This window comes from Triticum urartu, chromosome 1A, assembly GCF_056163025.1.
Source record: "Triticum urartu cultivar PI428250 chromosome 1A, HENAU_Tu73, whole genome shotgun sequence".
Lineage (NCBI taxonomy): Eukaryota > Viridiplantae > Streptophyta > Magnoliopsida > Poales > Poaceae > Triticum > Triticum urartu.
In genome coordinates this window covers 316,375,643-316,393,505 of record NC_141873.1, presented here as the reverse complement: position 1 = coordinate 316,393,505, position 17,863 = coordinate 316,375,643, and the positions used below count along the sequence as shown (strand labels likewise).

At 42.4% G+C, this 17,863-nt stretch overlaps 1 protein-coding gene and 1 pseudogene across 1 annotated transcript; both read left to right on the top strand.

Annotated features, from left to right (window-relative positions):
- The first annotated feature begins 4,192 nt into the window (after positions 1–4,192).
- On the top strand, positions 4,193–7,094 carry LOC147991038 (uncharacterized). The gene is made up of 2 exons (XM_087538500.1): positions 4,193–5,306; positions 6,322–7,094. Exons 1-2 carry the CDS (start codon positions 4,193–4,195, stop codon positions 7,092–7,094), a joined length of 1,887 nt encoding a protein of 628 aa, XP_087394626.1.
- Positions 7,095–8,628: 1,534 nt separating this feature from the next.
- On the top strand, positions 8,629–10,495 carry LOC147991037 (replication protein A 70 kDa DNA-binding subunit B-like; annotated as a pseudogene).
- The last annotated feature ends 7,368 nt before the right edge of the window (positions 10,496–17,863 follow it).

Below are 17,863 nucleotides of genomic sequence, written 5' to 3'. Positions count from 1 at the left end.
TTTGTTCTAGAATTGAGTTGTAATTCTTGAGTTGTAAGTAAAAAAAGTGTGATAATCTTAATTATTACAGCATTGTCCCATGTGAGGAAAGGGATGAAGGAAGCTATGGTTCCCTCACAAGTTGGGATGAGTCTCCGGACTTTATGAAAAATAAAAGATGCCAAAGAAGCCCACAAAAAAATAAAAGAGGCCAAAGAAGCCCACCCAAAAATGAGAGAAAAGAGAGAAGGGGCAATGTTATTATCCTTTTTCCACACTTGTGCTTCAAAGTAGCACCATGATCTTCATAATAGAGAGTCTCCTATGTTGTCACTTTCATATACTAGTGGTAGTTTTTCATTATAGAACTTGGCTTGTATATTCCAATGATGGGCTTTCTCAAATTGCTCTAGGTCTTCATGAGCAAGCGAGTTGGATGCACACCCACTTAATTTCTTTTTGAGCTTTTATACACTTATAGCTCTAGTGCATCCGTTGCATGGAAATCCATACTCACTCACATTGATATTTATTGATGGGCATCTCCATAGCTCGTTGACATGCCTAGTTGATGTGAGACTATCTCCCTCTTTTTGTCTTCTCCACAACCACCATATTCTATTCCACCTATAGTGTTATATCCATGGCTCACGCTCATGTATTGCCTGAAAGTTGAAAATGTTTGAGAACATCAAAAGTAAGAAACAATTGCTTGGCTTTTCATCGGGGTTGTGCATGATTTAATACTTTGTGTGATGAAGATGGAGCATAGCTAGACTATATGATTTTGTAGGGATAACTTTGCGTGTGCGTCAGCGGTGTGTGCGTCAGCGGTGCACATTCTGGCGGGTGCCCTCTGTGGGGTCGTTGCAGCCTATGACGGTGGGATCTGGAACCCCTGGGCCTGGCAGGCAGGCCGCGTGTCGATGCATGTGTGGTGGGTTCCCATGCGCCTCTGTGAGGATTGCCCCTGCCATCGCGGTGGCCGGGAGGGCTTTTCTCTCCAGTTTTCCCCTCTCCTCCTTTTGTCCCTCATTTCCTCCACGCTCGCTTCGTCCGCTTGCTTTCGTCCACACTTCCAGGCCGTCGCGTCCTCTCCTGTTCGCTTGCCTTCATCCAGTTCATCCAGCTTACGTTGCGGTTCTCGCCATGGTCGCGTGTTGTTCCATGGGTGGTGTTGGTTGAGGTTCATCCTCTTATCCTTTCCCTGTTCCTTTTTGCCGTTCCTTCTCCTGTTTACTGACCTGCTTTGCTTGTCTTTGCTTCGGTGCGCAGTTTGCTACCGATTTTCTCGTTGGCTCTTGTGTGGGGGCGTGCGCCATTACGTTCTTGCTGTCCAGGTTGGTGCTTGCCTCTTCTACCTCTATGTGGACATATGCCTTTGAGGTGTTTGTTGAAATGCTTGGGTGCTGCTAGATAGGATGGTTGCCTGCTACCGTGTGCTCTGCTTTGACATTTTTGCATTCCGTTATTTGTGCATGTGCATGCTTCATGTTGTTTGTCGACGGCTAACATGAGTATAGCTTGTGTTTTAGGTTGTTTTCAGGTTGGGCGGCTGTTCATCCACGTTCGCTTGCTGGCTGCTCTTCCGGTTGTGCTTCGTCATTCTGGTAATGTGCTTCTCTTTTGCATGTTTGTCTCTATTTATGGATTGTCGAGAGATGCGTTGTTTAGTGATGGCCTGAAAGATTAGGTCTGAGAAGATGTCGTGCTTAGTCTGTTTTGTTTGGTTGCTGCCTCTACAGTAGCCCTGAAGGTTTATACTTCTTGTGTTTATTACTTTGCCTGAAAAAACACGGTGGCTGAGGTTGATTGATGGTCCTTCGCTTCCTGCATGTCTACAGTTTGATTGCTCAGTGATTAAAAGCTGCTATAGATATAGTGGATGGTGTTTTAGCATGCTGAGTGATGTTGTTTCCTTTGGTTCTGCCATCGTGTGGCTCTGCACTTGTTTAGTACCCTCGATGGAACATATATGTGCTCTGTGACTTGCTGTGTTCTAATGGTTCTGTCTGCATTTATTTTGTAGGTTGGAAAGGCTACTCTGTTTCTGAATCTGCGACCTGCTGCTGATCCTCAAGGTTTGCTCTCCTTTTCCATTGCATGTCCGTTACCTGTGGGTTCAGATGTATTTACTTGTCTGTTCATGTTATCATCGTTGTTGATGTACTGATAATCTCGCTATTCCGGATCTGCTCCGGGGGTCGTGTTATTTTTCAGTTTTTTTTAATTTCGTTGCGTGTGAGCAGGATGTGTACTCTTATTTCAACTGTTATACCCATTTTGGAAGTCGTGGTGGCTCGTTGTTCTTTGCCGGCGCTTTTGTATCTGTGTGAGGTCATGGAGGATGGGTCCATTCTTGCTGGGGTAGAACTGGAGCTTCCAGGCGATAGTTCTGCTCCGGTTCCACGCCGAGAATTTTTTCGGAGCTCAGCCTGGTGTGGTTTTGTCCATGCTTATGAACAGGCTGCCCTCCAAGCCATAAGTTTTTTGCAGCGTCTGTATGGGTTTGTGGTTCGAGACTATAATTATGACTGTATGATGGCCTATAGGAGCTCCCTTCGTTCTTCCATGACGGTTGCAGTCCCTGCCATTTGACATGTTGGTCACTTGGAGAGAGAGCTATTGCTCTTGCGCCGTGCGTCTGTGGAGACGGAGATAAATCCAGATGTTGGCCTTGTTCTGGTCCAGTTTGACTGGGGTCTACTGTGCTCGCGGATGCTTTCCTCTCTTCAATCTCTTTAGCTATCTTTTCTTGGCTTCTTGTTTGGGCCTGCATGCCTGCTTTGTACTGAATTCGTTCATTCCTCTGATGCAATAAAGTCCTTGGGCTTTCTATATGGCTCTTACAGTGTCTTCTTTCTGTTTTTGCAAGACTGAAAAGAACAGCCTTCTTCTTCAGATTCAATGCTCTTCCCACGTGCCCAAATAATAGATATGTTACTTGTTTATTGATTCTTCCTCGGCTGGGTCTCTGGCCTTTGGACCGCCCCCTTCTCTTATAGAGAAAAAAGTAGAACGGGCTTTAGAGGACCCTGTTCCTTTTGGGCTTCTGGTTCTTCATGGGCTTTTGGGAAGGTATTTCTTGGGGCACCGACTTTGGAGAATCCTGTACGTTTGGGCTTATAGTTTTCCATGGGCTCTTGGGAAGGTGTTTCGTGGACTTGCTCTCTCTCTCTCTTATCTTTTTTTTGCTGGGATTTTGTTTGATGGCCTTTTCATTCTGCCTATGTATTTTAAAAAAGGCTTACAGTTTACTTTCGGGATGCCTCTCCCTTTCGTTTAAAAAAAGTTAGTTCCATGCCCTTTATAGAGCCTTGTCTTTTGCATTCTATTCCTTGGTCTAGGTGTATGCCTTCTTGATATTTAATGCGCCTGATTAGATTGCCTTTCTTTGTGTTACGTTTCTGTTGCAGTGTGTTATGGTTGTTCTGTTCTTCATGTCGTTCCTGTGAGTCATGCCTCAGCGCCGTTCTGTTCGTCGTAAGCCCAGTTCAAGCACCAGTCAACCACCTCTGTTGTTCGACGAAAACTGTCTTTTTGTGACTCGCCGTTGCCCTACATATCCTCGGGCCTGCCTAAAAGAAAATGTACGGGGTAGCCTTTTAAAATAGGTCCTTTTCCTTTATGGGTGTGCCTCCTGCACTCTCTCGATTCCTCTTCGTACTTGTGACACACCCTTCATTTTTTTAGATGATGGTTTCTTCCCCGTTCTTAGTCCAGAAATTACGTCTCGTAATAGAAAGAGATGCAGCGTAGTTGTTGATAGACTTAGGGGAAAGGGGCCTGCCATTGGATCACCCTTAAGTGCTGACTGGGTTGGATTCACGGCTAAGTCTGAGATGCTGAAAGGTATGCTGAGTGCCGATATGCCTAGAAACTATTGTATGATGCATTGTTGATTTACCATTGTTACTGAGTCAAGATAAATTTGCAGCTGGGTACCGAAAGAGATCTTTCTATGGTGGCCCAGACTACAAATGTACCAACTGTGGTGCAGTCTTTTGGTTCGAGGAGAGGGTGAGATCGGAATCCACTATTACGCTAAGGCGGGTGGTTTACAACAAATGTTGCAAGGGTGGTAAGGTGTATATTACACCTTTTAAGAAGCCACCCTTGTTTCTCTCTGAGTTGCTAAGATACAATGGTCCCTCGCGTAGCAGAGAGTTTATAAAAAAATCGCCAGTACAACTGCCTCTTTGCATTTACTTCCATGGGAACTACTGTTGACCGTTCCGTAAATGATGGTAATGGTCCAAATATATACAAAATAAACGGGCAGGTTTGTCATCGAATGGGGTCTCTTATGCCTAAGGAAGGAAATACCACTAAGTATGTCGAACTCTATATACATGATACCCAGAATGAGGTGCAAAACAGGATTCAGGCTTTAGAAAAGGGTGAAAAGAGTGATGGTGGTTTAGATGAATCTATTGTTGAAGACTTGATGCACATGCTTGACACACACAATTCTTATGTCAAAATGTTTAGATCAGCTAGAGAAATACTAGCAGCCAATAAGCATGCCGAGATAGCCATTCGTTTAGTTGCCCCTGGAGAATCTGATGACCCACAGTTTAGCCTTCCTACAACTGATGAGCTAGCGTCTTTAATGTTTGGTGAGTTCACAGTGGAGGCTTCTTGTCGTGACATAATAATACACTGTAGAGATGACAATCTGCAGCAAATATCTTCTTTGCAAACTTCATATATGCCTTTGCAGTATCCTCTTCTCTTCCCCTATGCAGAACATGGGTTTCAACTTGGGATTAAATATATTGGTTCGGACCCTTTAGATACTAGCAAAAGAACCAGGCTCACTATGCAGGACTATTATTCCTATTGTCTCCACTATAGACCAGAGCAGCATAATCCATACCTTTGTTGTGGTTTGCTTTCCTCACAGGCCATTGTAGATGCACGCGCTTGCATAGACGAGTGGAGGCTGCATTTTATCATGAAGGCTAATAATGATCTTAGAGCAGAGAACTTGCAAGGAGTCACTAGTGATGTTGGAAAAGGGCAGACGGATGCAAGTTCTGCTGGCAAGAAAAACATACTTCCATCCTCTTTTACCGGTGGCCGGCGTTATATGATTAAGAACTTCCAAGACGCAGTAGCCATTTCGCGTGTCTTCGGCCCACCAGACCTTTTCACCAGCTTTACCTGTAATCCCAAGTGGCCTGAGATAACAGAAGCCCTATGTTCTGAGCCTGGCCAGATGCCTTCAGACAAGGCGCATCTTTCAGTCAGGGTTTATCACATGAAGCTCAATGACTATATTCATGATATTAAGAGTGGGGAGGCCTTTGGTCCTATCGTAGCAGGTAAAACGTGCTTTGCGATTCCTCTCATTTCTTTTCTTTTGTTCTTTTCCACCTCAGCTCGTGATTGTTTTTTACCCCTTTGTTCACAGACTGCACACTGTAGAGTTCTAGAAAAGAGGGCTTCCTCATGCCCATATCTTGATCTGGCTTGACAGAAAAAATGGGAGGTTAGTGCTGCTTTAATTGACTCTTTTATATCGGCTTCCATCCCTGATCCTATTGCGGATCCTCTTGGATACGTTCTTGTTTCTGAACACATGATGCACGGCCCTTGCGGGGAATGGTGTTAAATGTCCTTTCATGAAAGATGGATTGTGTTCAAAAAAATTCCTAAGTCATTTCAGATTGAGACCTCTCTAGATGATAGTGGATTCCCTGTGTATAGTCGCCCAGACAACGGCCGTTTTATAGTTAAAAAAGGTCAGGCTTGATAATAGGCATGTTGTTCCTTATAATTTGCTCATACTGAAAAAATACCAAGCGCATATTGACGTTGAGTGGTGCAATAAAACCCATGTCATCAAGTATCTTTATAAGTATGTTACAAAGGGTCCTGATTTTTCAAAAACTTTGTTTGAAAGCATCAAAGACAAGCATGGTATTGAGATTGATGAGATCATGGAATATAGGCAATGTCGTTACATATGTGGTAAAGATGGTTGCTGGAGGATATATGGCTTTGATATACACAGTAAGATGCCTTCTGTTGAAAGATTGCATGTTCATTTATTAAATAAACACATGGTGCGTTTCAATGTTAAAGCAAACCTAAAGTCAGTTGCTGACGATGCGTGGCTACAGAGAACAATATTAACCGAGTGGTTTGTAGCTAATAGATGCCATGCAAATGCTAGATCTCTTACTTATTGTGACTTCCCAACCAAATGGACTTGGCTAGCGAGCAAAAAACTATGGATTCCTAAGACCTCAAGCTATAGGATTGGTAGAATTTATTCTATTCACCCTATAACTAGAGAACTTTTCTATCTTAGAATGCTCCTGATGGTTGTCAAAGGTGCAATGTCTTATACGGATGTTAGAACTTATAATGGGATTGTGTATGAGACCTTTAAGGAGGCATGTGCTGCTAGGGGCTTGCTTGGAGATGATCTTGAATGGTATAGTGCGTTCGATGAGGCTTTGACCTGGGGTATGGGAGACCAGCTGCGCAGGATTTTTGTTACAATCCTTGTCCATTGTGGAGTTAACGATGAAAATGCTTTCTTTGAAAAATATTGCTCACACTTAGCTGAGGATATTAAGTACAATATCAAGCGCTCTTTTCGTGATGATAATCATGTTGTGCCTCCTGATGAGCTGATAGACATCTTGCTTGATAAGCTAACAGTTCTATTTACTAAAAATGGTTCTAATATTCTACATCACAGGCTGCCATTAAAGACTACGTATGATGATAACTCTGATGACAATGACATGATAACTGATGAACTATGTGCTGATCCTAAAAGTGAACTGCTAAAGACAGAAACCATGTACAACCAATTAAATCCAGATCAGCTCCTAGCTTATAAGAATATTATCGATAGAGTTGTGTCTGGAAAACCTGACTTTTTCTTTGTTTTTGGATATGGTGGAACTGGGAAAACTTTTCTCTGGAGTTCCATAATTGCTTATCTTAGAGGTAAAGAAAGGATTGTTCTCACAATTGCGTCTTCTAGGGTTGCAGCACTTCTTTTGCCTGGAGGTAGGACTGCTCATTCTAGGTTTAAAATACCAACCAGTCTAGATGAAAATGGAACATGTGATATAAAAAGATCTAGAAAATGAGCAAAGATGGTCGAATCAGCCTCCCTAATAATATGGGATGAGGCTTTAATGACGCATCGTAGACGTTTTGAGGCTTTGGATCGTAGCTTACGTGATATTCTCTCTGCCGACGATCCTTCTATAGCTGACATGCCTTTTGGTGGTAAGGTTATGGTTCTGGGTGGCGATTTGAGATGGATTTTACCAGTCATTGAGGGTGGGACTCGCTCGCAGGTTATAAATGCTGCTATAAAAAATTCACCTCTATGGCGTTTTATAGAAGTTCTACATCTTAACATAAACATGTGTTTGGTTGTGCAAACAACAAATCCTGTTTTGCAAGCTGAGATAGCTTCTTTTGCTGGTTGGATCTTGAGTATTGGTGATGGTACATCGCCTTGTATTACTAGACAAGGGGAGTGTGAGCCAAGTTGGGTAACAATTCCTGATGATATGTTGATCCATTCTGAGGATAATAGAATAGGTGCTATTGTTAATGTTGTATACACAAACTTTGCTAAAAATTGTTCTAATTGAAAGTACTTGTGCCAAAGGGCTATCTTAACAACAATAAATGATCTAGCTTAAGAAGTTAATGACCATGTGCTAGCCTTAATGCCTTCTACTGAGAGGGAGTATTTAAGCTATGATTCTATAGTAAATGTTGTTGATTCAATGCGTAATATGGATGTGTTTTATCCTATCGAGTACCTCAATACAATTAAAATTAACAATTTCCCATAGCACAAGTTGCTATTGAAAAAAGGCGTGCCGATTATGCTCCTTAGAAATTCAAGTCAGGCAACTGGTCTTTGTAATGGTACTCGTCTTGTTGTCTCTAAACCTGGTGAGAAAGTCATTGAGGCTATTATCATGACTGGTTCTAATATTGGGGATGTTGTGTACATTCCAAGGATTTGCCTCACTACCAAGGATCCTAAATGGCCATTTACTTTACATCGTCGCCGGTTTCTAGTCAGGGTTTGTTATGCCATGACTATCAATAAGAGCCGGGGACAGACTCTCTTGGCTGTTGGATTATACCTGAAAAGCCCTATTTTCACTCATGGCCAGCTTTACGTGGCGGTTTCACGTATGAATTCCAAGGAAAACTTGAAAATACTTATCGAGAACGAAGATGGCACACTTGGATCTCAGACTAGAAACATAGTTTTCTCTTAGATCTTTGAGTCTTTGGAATAGTACTTACGTCGCGCTTTATTTTGTGAGCTGCTTTTGGTCTCACTACTACTTGCTGCCTCTTAGTCTCTATTATTGTATGGTTCCTAATTTGGTAAAGTATTTCGATTGTCTGCTCCCTTTTCAATAAGATTTGAGGTTGTAAATATTGTTTTATCTGTTGCTGCTCATTACCTAAGATAGCATCTATTGTTCTTTTTGTGCATCTATCTACGCGTTAAAGGTATTTTGGTAGTTCGCTTAGTATGTCTGTTCACTTAACTTCGATTAGGTATGCTATCGTATTGCAAAACCTAATGTATTGCTTCTTTGTGTGTTTTTACCTTCCTAAGAAAAAGTGTCTTTGCATTTCTAGATGGTGCATCAAATGCTCTCTGAGATACACAAGCGCAGTAGGAAGTGGGTTGTCTCTGTCCTTGTCTCACGCCTGTGGTTTTATCGTGGGGTGACTGACAATGGGCCTATCCGGCACATGGACTTAGTTGTTCTTGATAGCCAGGTTTATCTTTACATAGATAGCTCAACTCCATTTGTCCATATTTGGCCTAGGATACCTTTCTGATTGCTGTTTTTGTTGGCAGGGCAACCATATGTATGTGCAGATACCTCAGAGAGCAGAACAACTGAAGGACGAGCTGCAGGAAGGAAAGGTCTACATGATGAGCAGCTTCAATTGGTTGAAGCAAAGACAACTTATAGACCTGTTGAGAGTCCCTTCATGATTCAGTTCACCAGGTTTAGCAATGTTTTTTTACGCCCGGCCTTGGAAGCAGATTACCCGTTCTACACCTACAATTTGATCCCATTTTCGGACATCCCCAGGCCATGTGGGCCATCGCCTCATTTCCTTGGTAAGTTGTGTCATTGCATGCCTAAGTACATTAAAAACTACTTGTCAAATATCTGGGGTCTGATGCTCTTGCAAATTCTATGGTTTTGAAGATGCCATTGGAAGAATAACTGTTGTTTCTGATGTGGTCACTATCCAATCAATGCATCAGCCAGAGCCATCAAACACAAGGACAATAATCCTCACTGACTTACAGTAAGTGTGATTTGCTTATTATTATGCATGCACCATTCTAGGCCGCCTGCTCATTTGTTTGTTTACTGATTTATTCATCATATGAAACCTATAGGGGCAAGGAGCTAAAACTGGTCCTCTGGGGTGATCGAGCGATTGAATTTGAAGAAGAAGCAATGCGGGCAAGAGACGAAAAGGAAGTTGTGATTGCAATTTTCGTAGGAACACTACCTAAAATAAATCAAGGTAGTCAACCTATTGCATCTTATACGCCTATGCATCCTATATTGTGCAACCTTTTCATCCTATGTTCAGTGCAACCTCTTACCCCTCTATATGGTTCAATAACTATGCAGGTGTTCCAGGACTTAGTGGTAGTTCTGCTTGCCGTTGGTACATTGACGAGGATCTGCCAGTGATAAATGACTTCCGCAACAGGTGATTTCTATATGCCTTCTAATTGGCTTCTCTTGCTTTAACCATGAATATGAAGACAGTGTTGTTTTCTTTGTCACGCTGCTAACTATCTCCCCAGTTGCGTATTAAAATAGGTTGGAGACTAATTTCAAACCCATTGATAACGATGCTGCTTTGACCGAGGGTGCATTTACTACCCGTGTCTACGCTGATCCAGTTGAAAAGACCGTGACAGAGCTCCTCCGCATGAACCCTTACGAAAACAAGGTATCCTCGCTGTCTTTTCCTCTATATGTTGTTCCCACTTTTCCTGATCATGTGCTCAACTGCAAGTTATGTTACTTCGACAGGAAAAATGGTTCATATGTACCGTTACTGTCCAGAGGCTCAATCCTGATCAGCGCTGGTGGTTCTTCTCTTGCTCCTCCTGCAACAAGACCTCTACAATAGTTGCATCGAACTACCGATGCACCAATCCTAACTGCTCATCCATAGCAGCACAAGAGATGTATGTGCCTTCCTAGACCTTTGTCTATTGTTTCTTTTGTTTTGTGTTGTTTGTTTCCTCAGGCTTCCTACCTGATTTATTTAGACATGCCTCTTCTATGTTTTATTAGTCCTTTACTACAATCCTCATTCTATTCATGCCATGTGTAGGTATTGTATTTCGGTATTTGCGAGTGATGACGTGGGTGAGGCTGAGTTCACCATGTTTGATAAAGTTGGAAAAGCAACTGTTGGAAATCCACTCCTTAATTTACTAAAGTTTAGAAACCCATGACTTCCAACCATACGCGAGATAGCTCGTGTACCGATGGTTGATAGGATTGCTCCACCAGAGGTTACCCAGATTATTGGGCAGAAGTATAAACTTCTTGTGTCCATTTCAAAGAGAAGCTTTGCAACCACAAGCACACAGTTATCATTCCAAGTTGTGAAAAATATGGAAACCTACAAGCCTGAGTTAAGCTCATCTGCCTTTAACCATGTCCCTGGATCATCTGGAGCATCATCCTCTACTTCCCTCACTGACAGTCCAGTACCTTCTGAGATGTTTACACCCAGTACCCCAAGCATCAAGCAAGCCCAGCCTGGCAGCTCCTCAGGGAGCCCTGCTATAACTTTTCCATCACCTATAGACGCGGTATGTTGTTTTCTTAGTCTACCATCTGTCGCTCGATTTATTCAATCAAGATGCCTGAAAAATAATTCAGTTCTTCTCATTTCCTTTTTTTACACTCAGGCGCAGACACCAACTTCAAAGCTCAGTGTTGGTCTCCTTTCATCTGCATCTCCAGGGTATGCCTCTTTAGAAAGGACTACTGCAGTATTTTCGAATGCTTGCTTGCTCTTATGGTTGTGTTTTCTTTTCTAGCAAATCACCATGCCCACCCAGCAAGACCAGGCGTGCTTTATTTATCAGCAATGACAAGAAGCTCCCTCTGGCAGAGGATCCTCCGAAGAAGTTTGATGAAATAGCCGCGGTAAATATTTCTCTGCTCTGCCTGAGATACCTATGAACACACATGTGGTAAATAACGCATAATACTATAAATGCACGCATGTACATTTAGTAAATGAGCAGCATGGTCACGTGCCGATACACATGTGTCAAGGCAAAATCTTACTATTGTATAGCCTAATAACCATCCAATATCAATATGCTATGTTTCTCTATTATCAAACTTATGTATATGCTGGGTGCTCCAGGAGAACGATGATGAAAAGGCTGAAGATCCTTCTGGTGCTACTAATGCAAAAGATGATAAGAGTCCACCTCGAAAAAACAAGAAGTACTACTTCTTACATTCCACTAATATAGCTGGTTTCCCAACCTGTGTATAGCATTCCACTTATTTCTTTTTGACTAACACACCTTGAAATAAAGGAACCCCATTGCTGCAAAAGGAGCTGGAGCAGGGAAGAAAACAAAGCAGCAGTGACTCCTTTGCCCTACCTATGCAACCTTAAAATATCTATAGGTACACCACAATTTCCCTATATACTACTATTCTTGGAATTATTTTGCCATTCTCATACTTGGAATTGGTTTATGAAACTTTGCATTCTACTGTAAGTTATCTATCCTATGTACATTAGCTTCTCCTTAGCAAGATCGAAGGATAAAGATGGCGGTTTATTCTCCATCACAATGCTCTTTGACCAGCTGCAAGCAGAGCCCGTTGCCGTGTATGCTTCTTACGAAGCATGTCTAAAACTCCTCTATTTATATGTCTGTGTGCTAAAAAGTCTTTGACTGCTCAAGTAGCAATGTCAAAGCAAGGCAAAAACAAAACTCCCCTATATTATGAAGCCAACTTGAACTTATTATATGTGTGTTCTTAGCTTCTTATTGTTTTCTCTCCGTGATAGGATGAATGTTTCCCATTCCATTTTTTTTTCTTACTCTCTACTGCTCATTTTATTTTCATATGACATCCAAGCCTATGGGCTTCCTTTGCTTTATTCTCAGCCCGTTTGGCCCTTTTGTCACTGCAAGGTGTGTCTCTACGCCACATCTAAGTGGCCCAAAGACAGTCACCTGTCTACTCCACTCTTCTCCTACCGTTGGATCTGCTATCTTATCATTGCCTCCCACCTGCGCTCTATAACCTACTCACTTACTTCATCCACACCACCAGCCACGCCGCCGCACTCCCCGGCCTAGCCATTTCTAGGGTTTCTTCACTCCCCATATCTTCCCTGTAGCGACCAGACCTCAAACGGTCCAATCTCTGTGCTCAGGTGTCATCCCTAGATCAGTAATGCTGACACCACACAGTACTTGAAGGATTTATAACAGAGTAGCAATCACACACTTATTACATCGAGTGTCTCAAAAGAGAACTTATTACAATAAACATGGCTTAAGGCCATCTAATAACGATAACAGTGGAAGGCTTGGAAGATAAGTGAGTCCATCAACTCCAACGGCATCACTGAGTATAGAATCACGACCTAAAAACACCTTAATCATCGTCTGAAAAGTCTGCAACATTAACGTTGCAGCCCGAAACGGGTCAGCACATGGAATATGCTGGCAAAATAACACATAGAGAGTAATGGAATGAAATAGGCTATTCTATATGCATATTTGGCTAGTGGAAAGCTCTATGGTTACAGTTTTGCATAAAGCCAATTTTTCCCTACTGCAAAGGAATAAATTTTATTTAACTATCATGGTAGTTGTTAAACATTGAGAATGGTTGACAGCATTCTCAATCCCAATTAAGCATCATCATTAAACAAAACCCAACAAAATTAATTTTAGAGTAACATGTTGAGATTCACATGATAATCCAGGTACTAGATACTCAAGATGTCCATAACCGGGGACACGGCTAATCATGATTAGTTTATACACTCTGCAGAGGTTTGCGCACTTTTCCCCACAAGACACAATCGCCTCTGTTTGGTTTCTCGCATTACATGGTGTTTGGGAAGACAGATGACCGAGACATAGTCTTTCAGAAGCGCTAGCACCTTACGATCGGGTAGACCATTACACCTACTCTCCCCTACATCTGCTAGTCTACCACTGTAAGAGTTCGCACAACTTAATCAACTATGCTAGAGCCCATAATAGCTTGTGGCTGCACACGGAAGTTTCTAGCATGAATAATCTCATGATCCCTTTGAGCCTGGGTGGCGATCCATAAAAAAACAGGCAATCGCTGGAATACCCAGGTGCCTCAATCCACCCAGATGTGTGTTTAAGTTGCCACCTTAAATAAACCATTAATTAACAATCTCACATCTGTCATGGGTTTCACTCACCCAATCCACGTCTACTAGCATAGCATGGCATAAGAAGCAAACGTAGAAGTAACTCCCAAAGGTTTGATAAGAACAGGTAATAGGTACTACCTCAACTACTTCCCAAACCCACAATTTAATTAGATCCTAATCATGCAATGTGTGAGGATTGATCTAATGCAATAAAACTGGGTAGAGGGAAAACATGATCAAAGTGTTACTTGCCTTGCTGATGATCCGGGAAACCTAGCGATTCGAAGTAGCAAGCGGCGCACTCCGGGTACTCTATCGCAAAAAAACAAGCATACAATAAGCACTCAACTAATGCACAGGTAAAACTCAAATAAGAGATCTAACCAGAAAGTTCAACTTAAGTACTCCGGTTGGCAAAAAGAATCAAAATGAATGAAGCAACGAAAGACAAACGGCAAAAGAAACAGGCTTCATTTACTATTTTGGATCTAGGGCAATTTTACAGTGGCAAAAACTTGTTTGAGTTGGTTAAACGGAAAGAGGGTTTCGAGATGAAACTCCAGGCGCTTGAATCGCCTGATTCTGATAAACGAGCGAAAAGTTAGACTAAAACGAAAATCGGATCAGAAATCGCGATCAGAAAAACCGCGGATTTAATCCGAGAAAAAGAAAAAAGGACGAACGTTCGTTAAAACGAACGAACGGACGAACGCTCGCTAATTAAATAAACCGGAAAAACCGATCTATTTTAAAAAACCAAAACTAAAAAAACCAACAAAACCGACGGAAAACCGATCGGTTTTAAAAAAACCCAGCGGCGCGAGGTCTACCTCCGGCGACTCTGGTGAACGGCGGCGGCGCGGGCGGCGGCGGCGCGGGCGGGCGGCGGCGCGGCCTAGGGTTTCGGGGGCGGGGCGGCTTGGGTCTGGCCTCGGGCCTCGGGGCGCTATAAAAAGGCCCGGCCAGGCGGAGTCCTGGCCGGTTACGGCCCAAGGTCGGTTCGGACTCTTTTTTTTAAACAATTACGCTCGGAAAAAAACAAAAGGAACACTAAACGGACTCCAAAAATCCCGAAATAAATTTTCCCCGGCTTCTAAAATCAAGCCGCACAGGATGAACATTTATTTGGGGCCTAAATGAAATTTTGAAAAACACGCATTTTTCCTAAATTCAAATAAAATAGCAAATAAAACCAAATTAAAATCTTATTTGATTTTTTATTAAATCCTCAATATTTCTTTATTTTTGGGAAAGTCATTTTATTCCCTCTCTCATATTTTTGTAATAGAAATAATTGAAGATAAAATAAATAAAATCAAATGATTCTATTTTCAAAATTTGAGAAAACTCAAATATGAAAATAACGAAATCCCCAACTCTCTCCGAGGGTCCTTGAGTTGCGTGAAATTTCTAGGATCAACCAAAATGCAATAAATATGATATGCAATGATGATCTAGTGTATAACATTCGAAATTGAAAATTTGGGATGTTACAAACCTACCCCCCTTAAGATGAATCTCGCCCTCGAGATTCGGGTTGGCTAGAAAATAGGTGAGGGTGGTCCTTCAGCAAATCTTCCTCTCGTTCCCAGGTGGCTTCGTCCTCCGTGTGGTGGCTCCACTGAACCTTGCAAAACTTGATAACCTTGATGCGGGTGACTCGACTGGAATACTCTAGAATCTTAACTCGTTTCTCCTCATAGGTCAAATCACTGTCCAACTGAATTGCTTCCAGTGGTACCGTATCTCTCAGCGGTATATCAGCCATCTCCGCGTGGCACTTCTTCAACTGGGATACATGGAATACGTCGTGAACTCCTGACAATCCTTCGGGCAATTCCAACTTATAGGCTACTTCTTCCACACGCTCCAAAACTTTGTATGGGCCTACAAAACGTGGCGCTGACTTTCCCTTAACTCCAAAGTGCTTAACTCCTCGAAGTGGTGATACTCGAAGATAAACTCGGTCTCCGACTTCGTAAACTGTCACCTTGCGTTTAGAATCTGCATAACTCTTCTGCCTGGATTGAGCTACCTTGAGCCTATCGCGAATCAATTTCACTTTCTGTTCAGACTCCTTTATCAGATCCGGTCCAAACAACTGGCGGTCTCCAACTTCATCCCACGACAATGGGGTCATGCACCTCCTTACGTACAATGCTTCGAAAGGGGCCATCTTCAAACTGGTTTGATAGCTGTTGTTGTAAGAGAACTCTGCATACGGCAAATTCTCATCCCAGCTAGATCTGTAATCTAGCGCACAAGCTCTTAGCATATCCTCCAAAATCGGATTGACTCTCTCAGTCTGTCCATCTGTCTGAGGGTGGAAAGCTGTGCTAACCTCCAGTCTGGTACCCAAGTTTCATGCAACTGATTCTAGAACTTTGATGTAAATTGGGTTCCTCTATCTGATACTATGCTCCTTGGAACTCCATGCAGACAAACGATTCTAGTCATGTATATCTTTGCCAACTTTGCACTGGTATAGGTAGTCTTCACTGGAATGAAAGAGCTACCTTTGTCAAACGATCGACTACAACCCATATCGAGTCATAGCCTGAACATGTTCTGGGCAATCCTGTAATAAAATCCATGCCTAGCTTATCCCACTTCCATTCGGGTATCGGCAATGGCTGTAGCAATCCGGCTGGCTTCTGATGTTCTGCCTTTACTCTCTGACATACATCGCAAACTGCTACATATTCCGCAATATCCTTCTTCATTCCGGTCCACCAGAAAATATCCTTCAAATCCAAATACATCTTGGTATTTCCTGGGTGAATCGAATACGGTGAATCATGGGCCTCTTGTAAAATTAACTTCCTGATCTCCGAATCATTTGGTACATAGACACGGTCTTCAAACCATAAGGTATCGTGCTCATCCTCACGAAATCCCTTAGCTTTTCCTTTGCTCATTTTCTCCTTAATAGAAGCAATCTCCTTGTCAGACTTTTGAGCTTCCCTGATCTTGTCCATCAAAGTAGACTGAATCTCCAATGCTGCTACATAGCCTCTTGGAACTATTTCCAAACATAGCTCTCAAAGATTTTTGGCTAACTCCCTTGGTAAATCTCCCGTTATTAGGGTGTTGACATGGCTCTTATGGCTCAACGCGTCAGCTACTATGTTAGCCTTTCCGGGGTGATAATGCAATTTCATATCATAATCCTTGATGAGCTCCAACCATCTCCTTTGTCTGAGGTTCAACTCCTTCTGTGTGAAAATATACTTCAAACTCTTGTGATCCGTCTACACCTCACAATGGTTTCCAATCAGAAAATGTCTCCAAGTCTTCAATGCATGCACTACGGCTGCTAACTCCAAATCATGCTTAGCATAATTCAACTCATGGGGCTTAAGCTATCGTGAGGCATATGAAACAACTCTTCCTTCCTGCATAAGTACTGCTCCAAGTCCTCGACGTGAAGCGTCACAATACACCTCATAATCTTTGGTCCGATCCGGTAAAATCAACACTGGTGAGGTAACCAAACGTTTCTTCAACTCCTGGAAACTAGCCTCACATTCCTCAGTCCATTTGAACTTGGTATCCTTCTTCAACAACTCCGTCATAAGCTTCGCAATCTTTGAGAAATTCTCAATAAACCTCCGGTAGTATCCTGCGAGTCCAAGAAAACTCCGGACCTCTCCAACTGTTGTTGGCGCTTCCCACTTGGTCACGGTATCAACTTTAGTGGGATCTACTGCTATACCTTCTCCAGATATAACGTGTCCGAGAAATCCAACTTCTTTCAACCAAAACTCACATTTGCTGAACTTGGCATATAATTGATGTTCTCTGAGCTTTCCAAGAACCAAACGCAAATGCTCCTTATGATCCTCTTCATTCTTCTAGTAAACCAGGATATCATCAATGAACACTACGACGAACTTATCCAAGAACTCCATAAACACTTTGTTCATCATGTTCATAAAATATGCAGGTGCGTTAGTCAGACCAAATGACATAACGGTATACTCGTACAGCCCATACCTGGTGGTAAAAGCCGTCTTAGGTATATCCTGTTCTCGAATCTTCAACTAGTGGTATCCTGATCGCAGATTGATCTTGGAAAATACCTTAGCTCCTTGCAATCGATCAAACAGATCATTGATCATCGGTAGTGGGTACTTGTTCTTGATGGTCACTTCATTCAATCCTCGATAATCAACAACCATCCTTAACGATCCATCATTCTTCTCCACTAGAAGTACTGGCGATCCCCAAGGCGAAGAACTTGGGCGAATATATCCCTTATCCAGTAACTCCTTAATCTGCTTCTTAATCTCCACCAAATCCTTTGCGGGCATCCTATATGGTCTCTTTGATATTGGCCCTGTGTCTGGCAAAAGCTCAATCAAAAACTCAATATCTCTATCCGGTGGCATGCCTGGCAATTCTTCTGGAAATACATCGG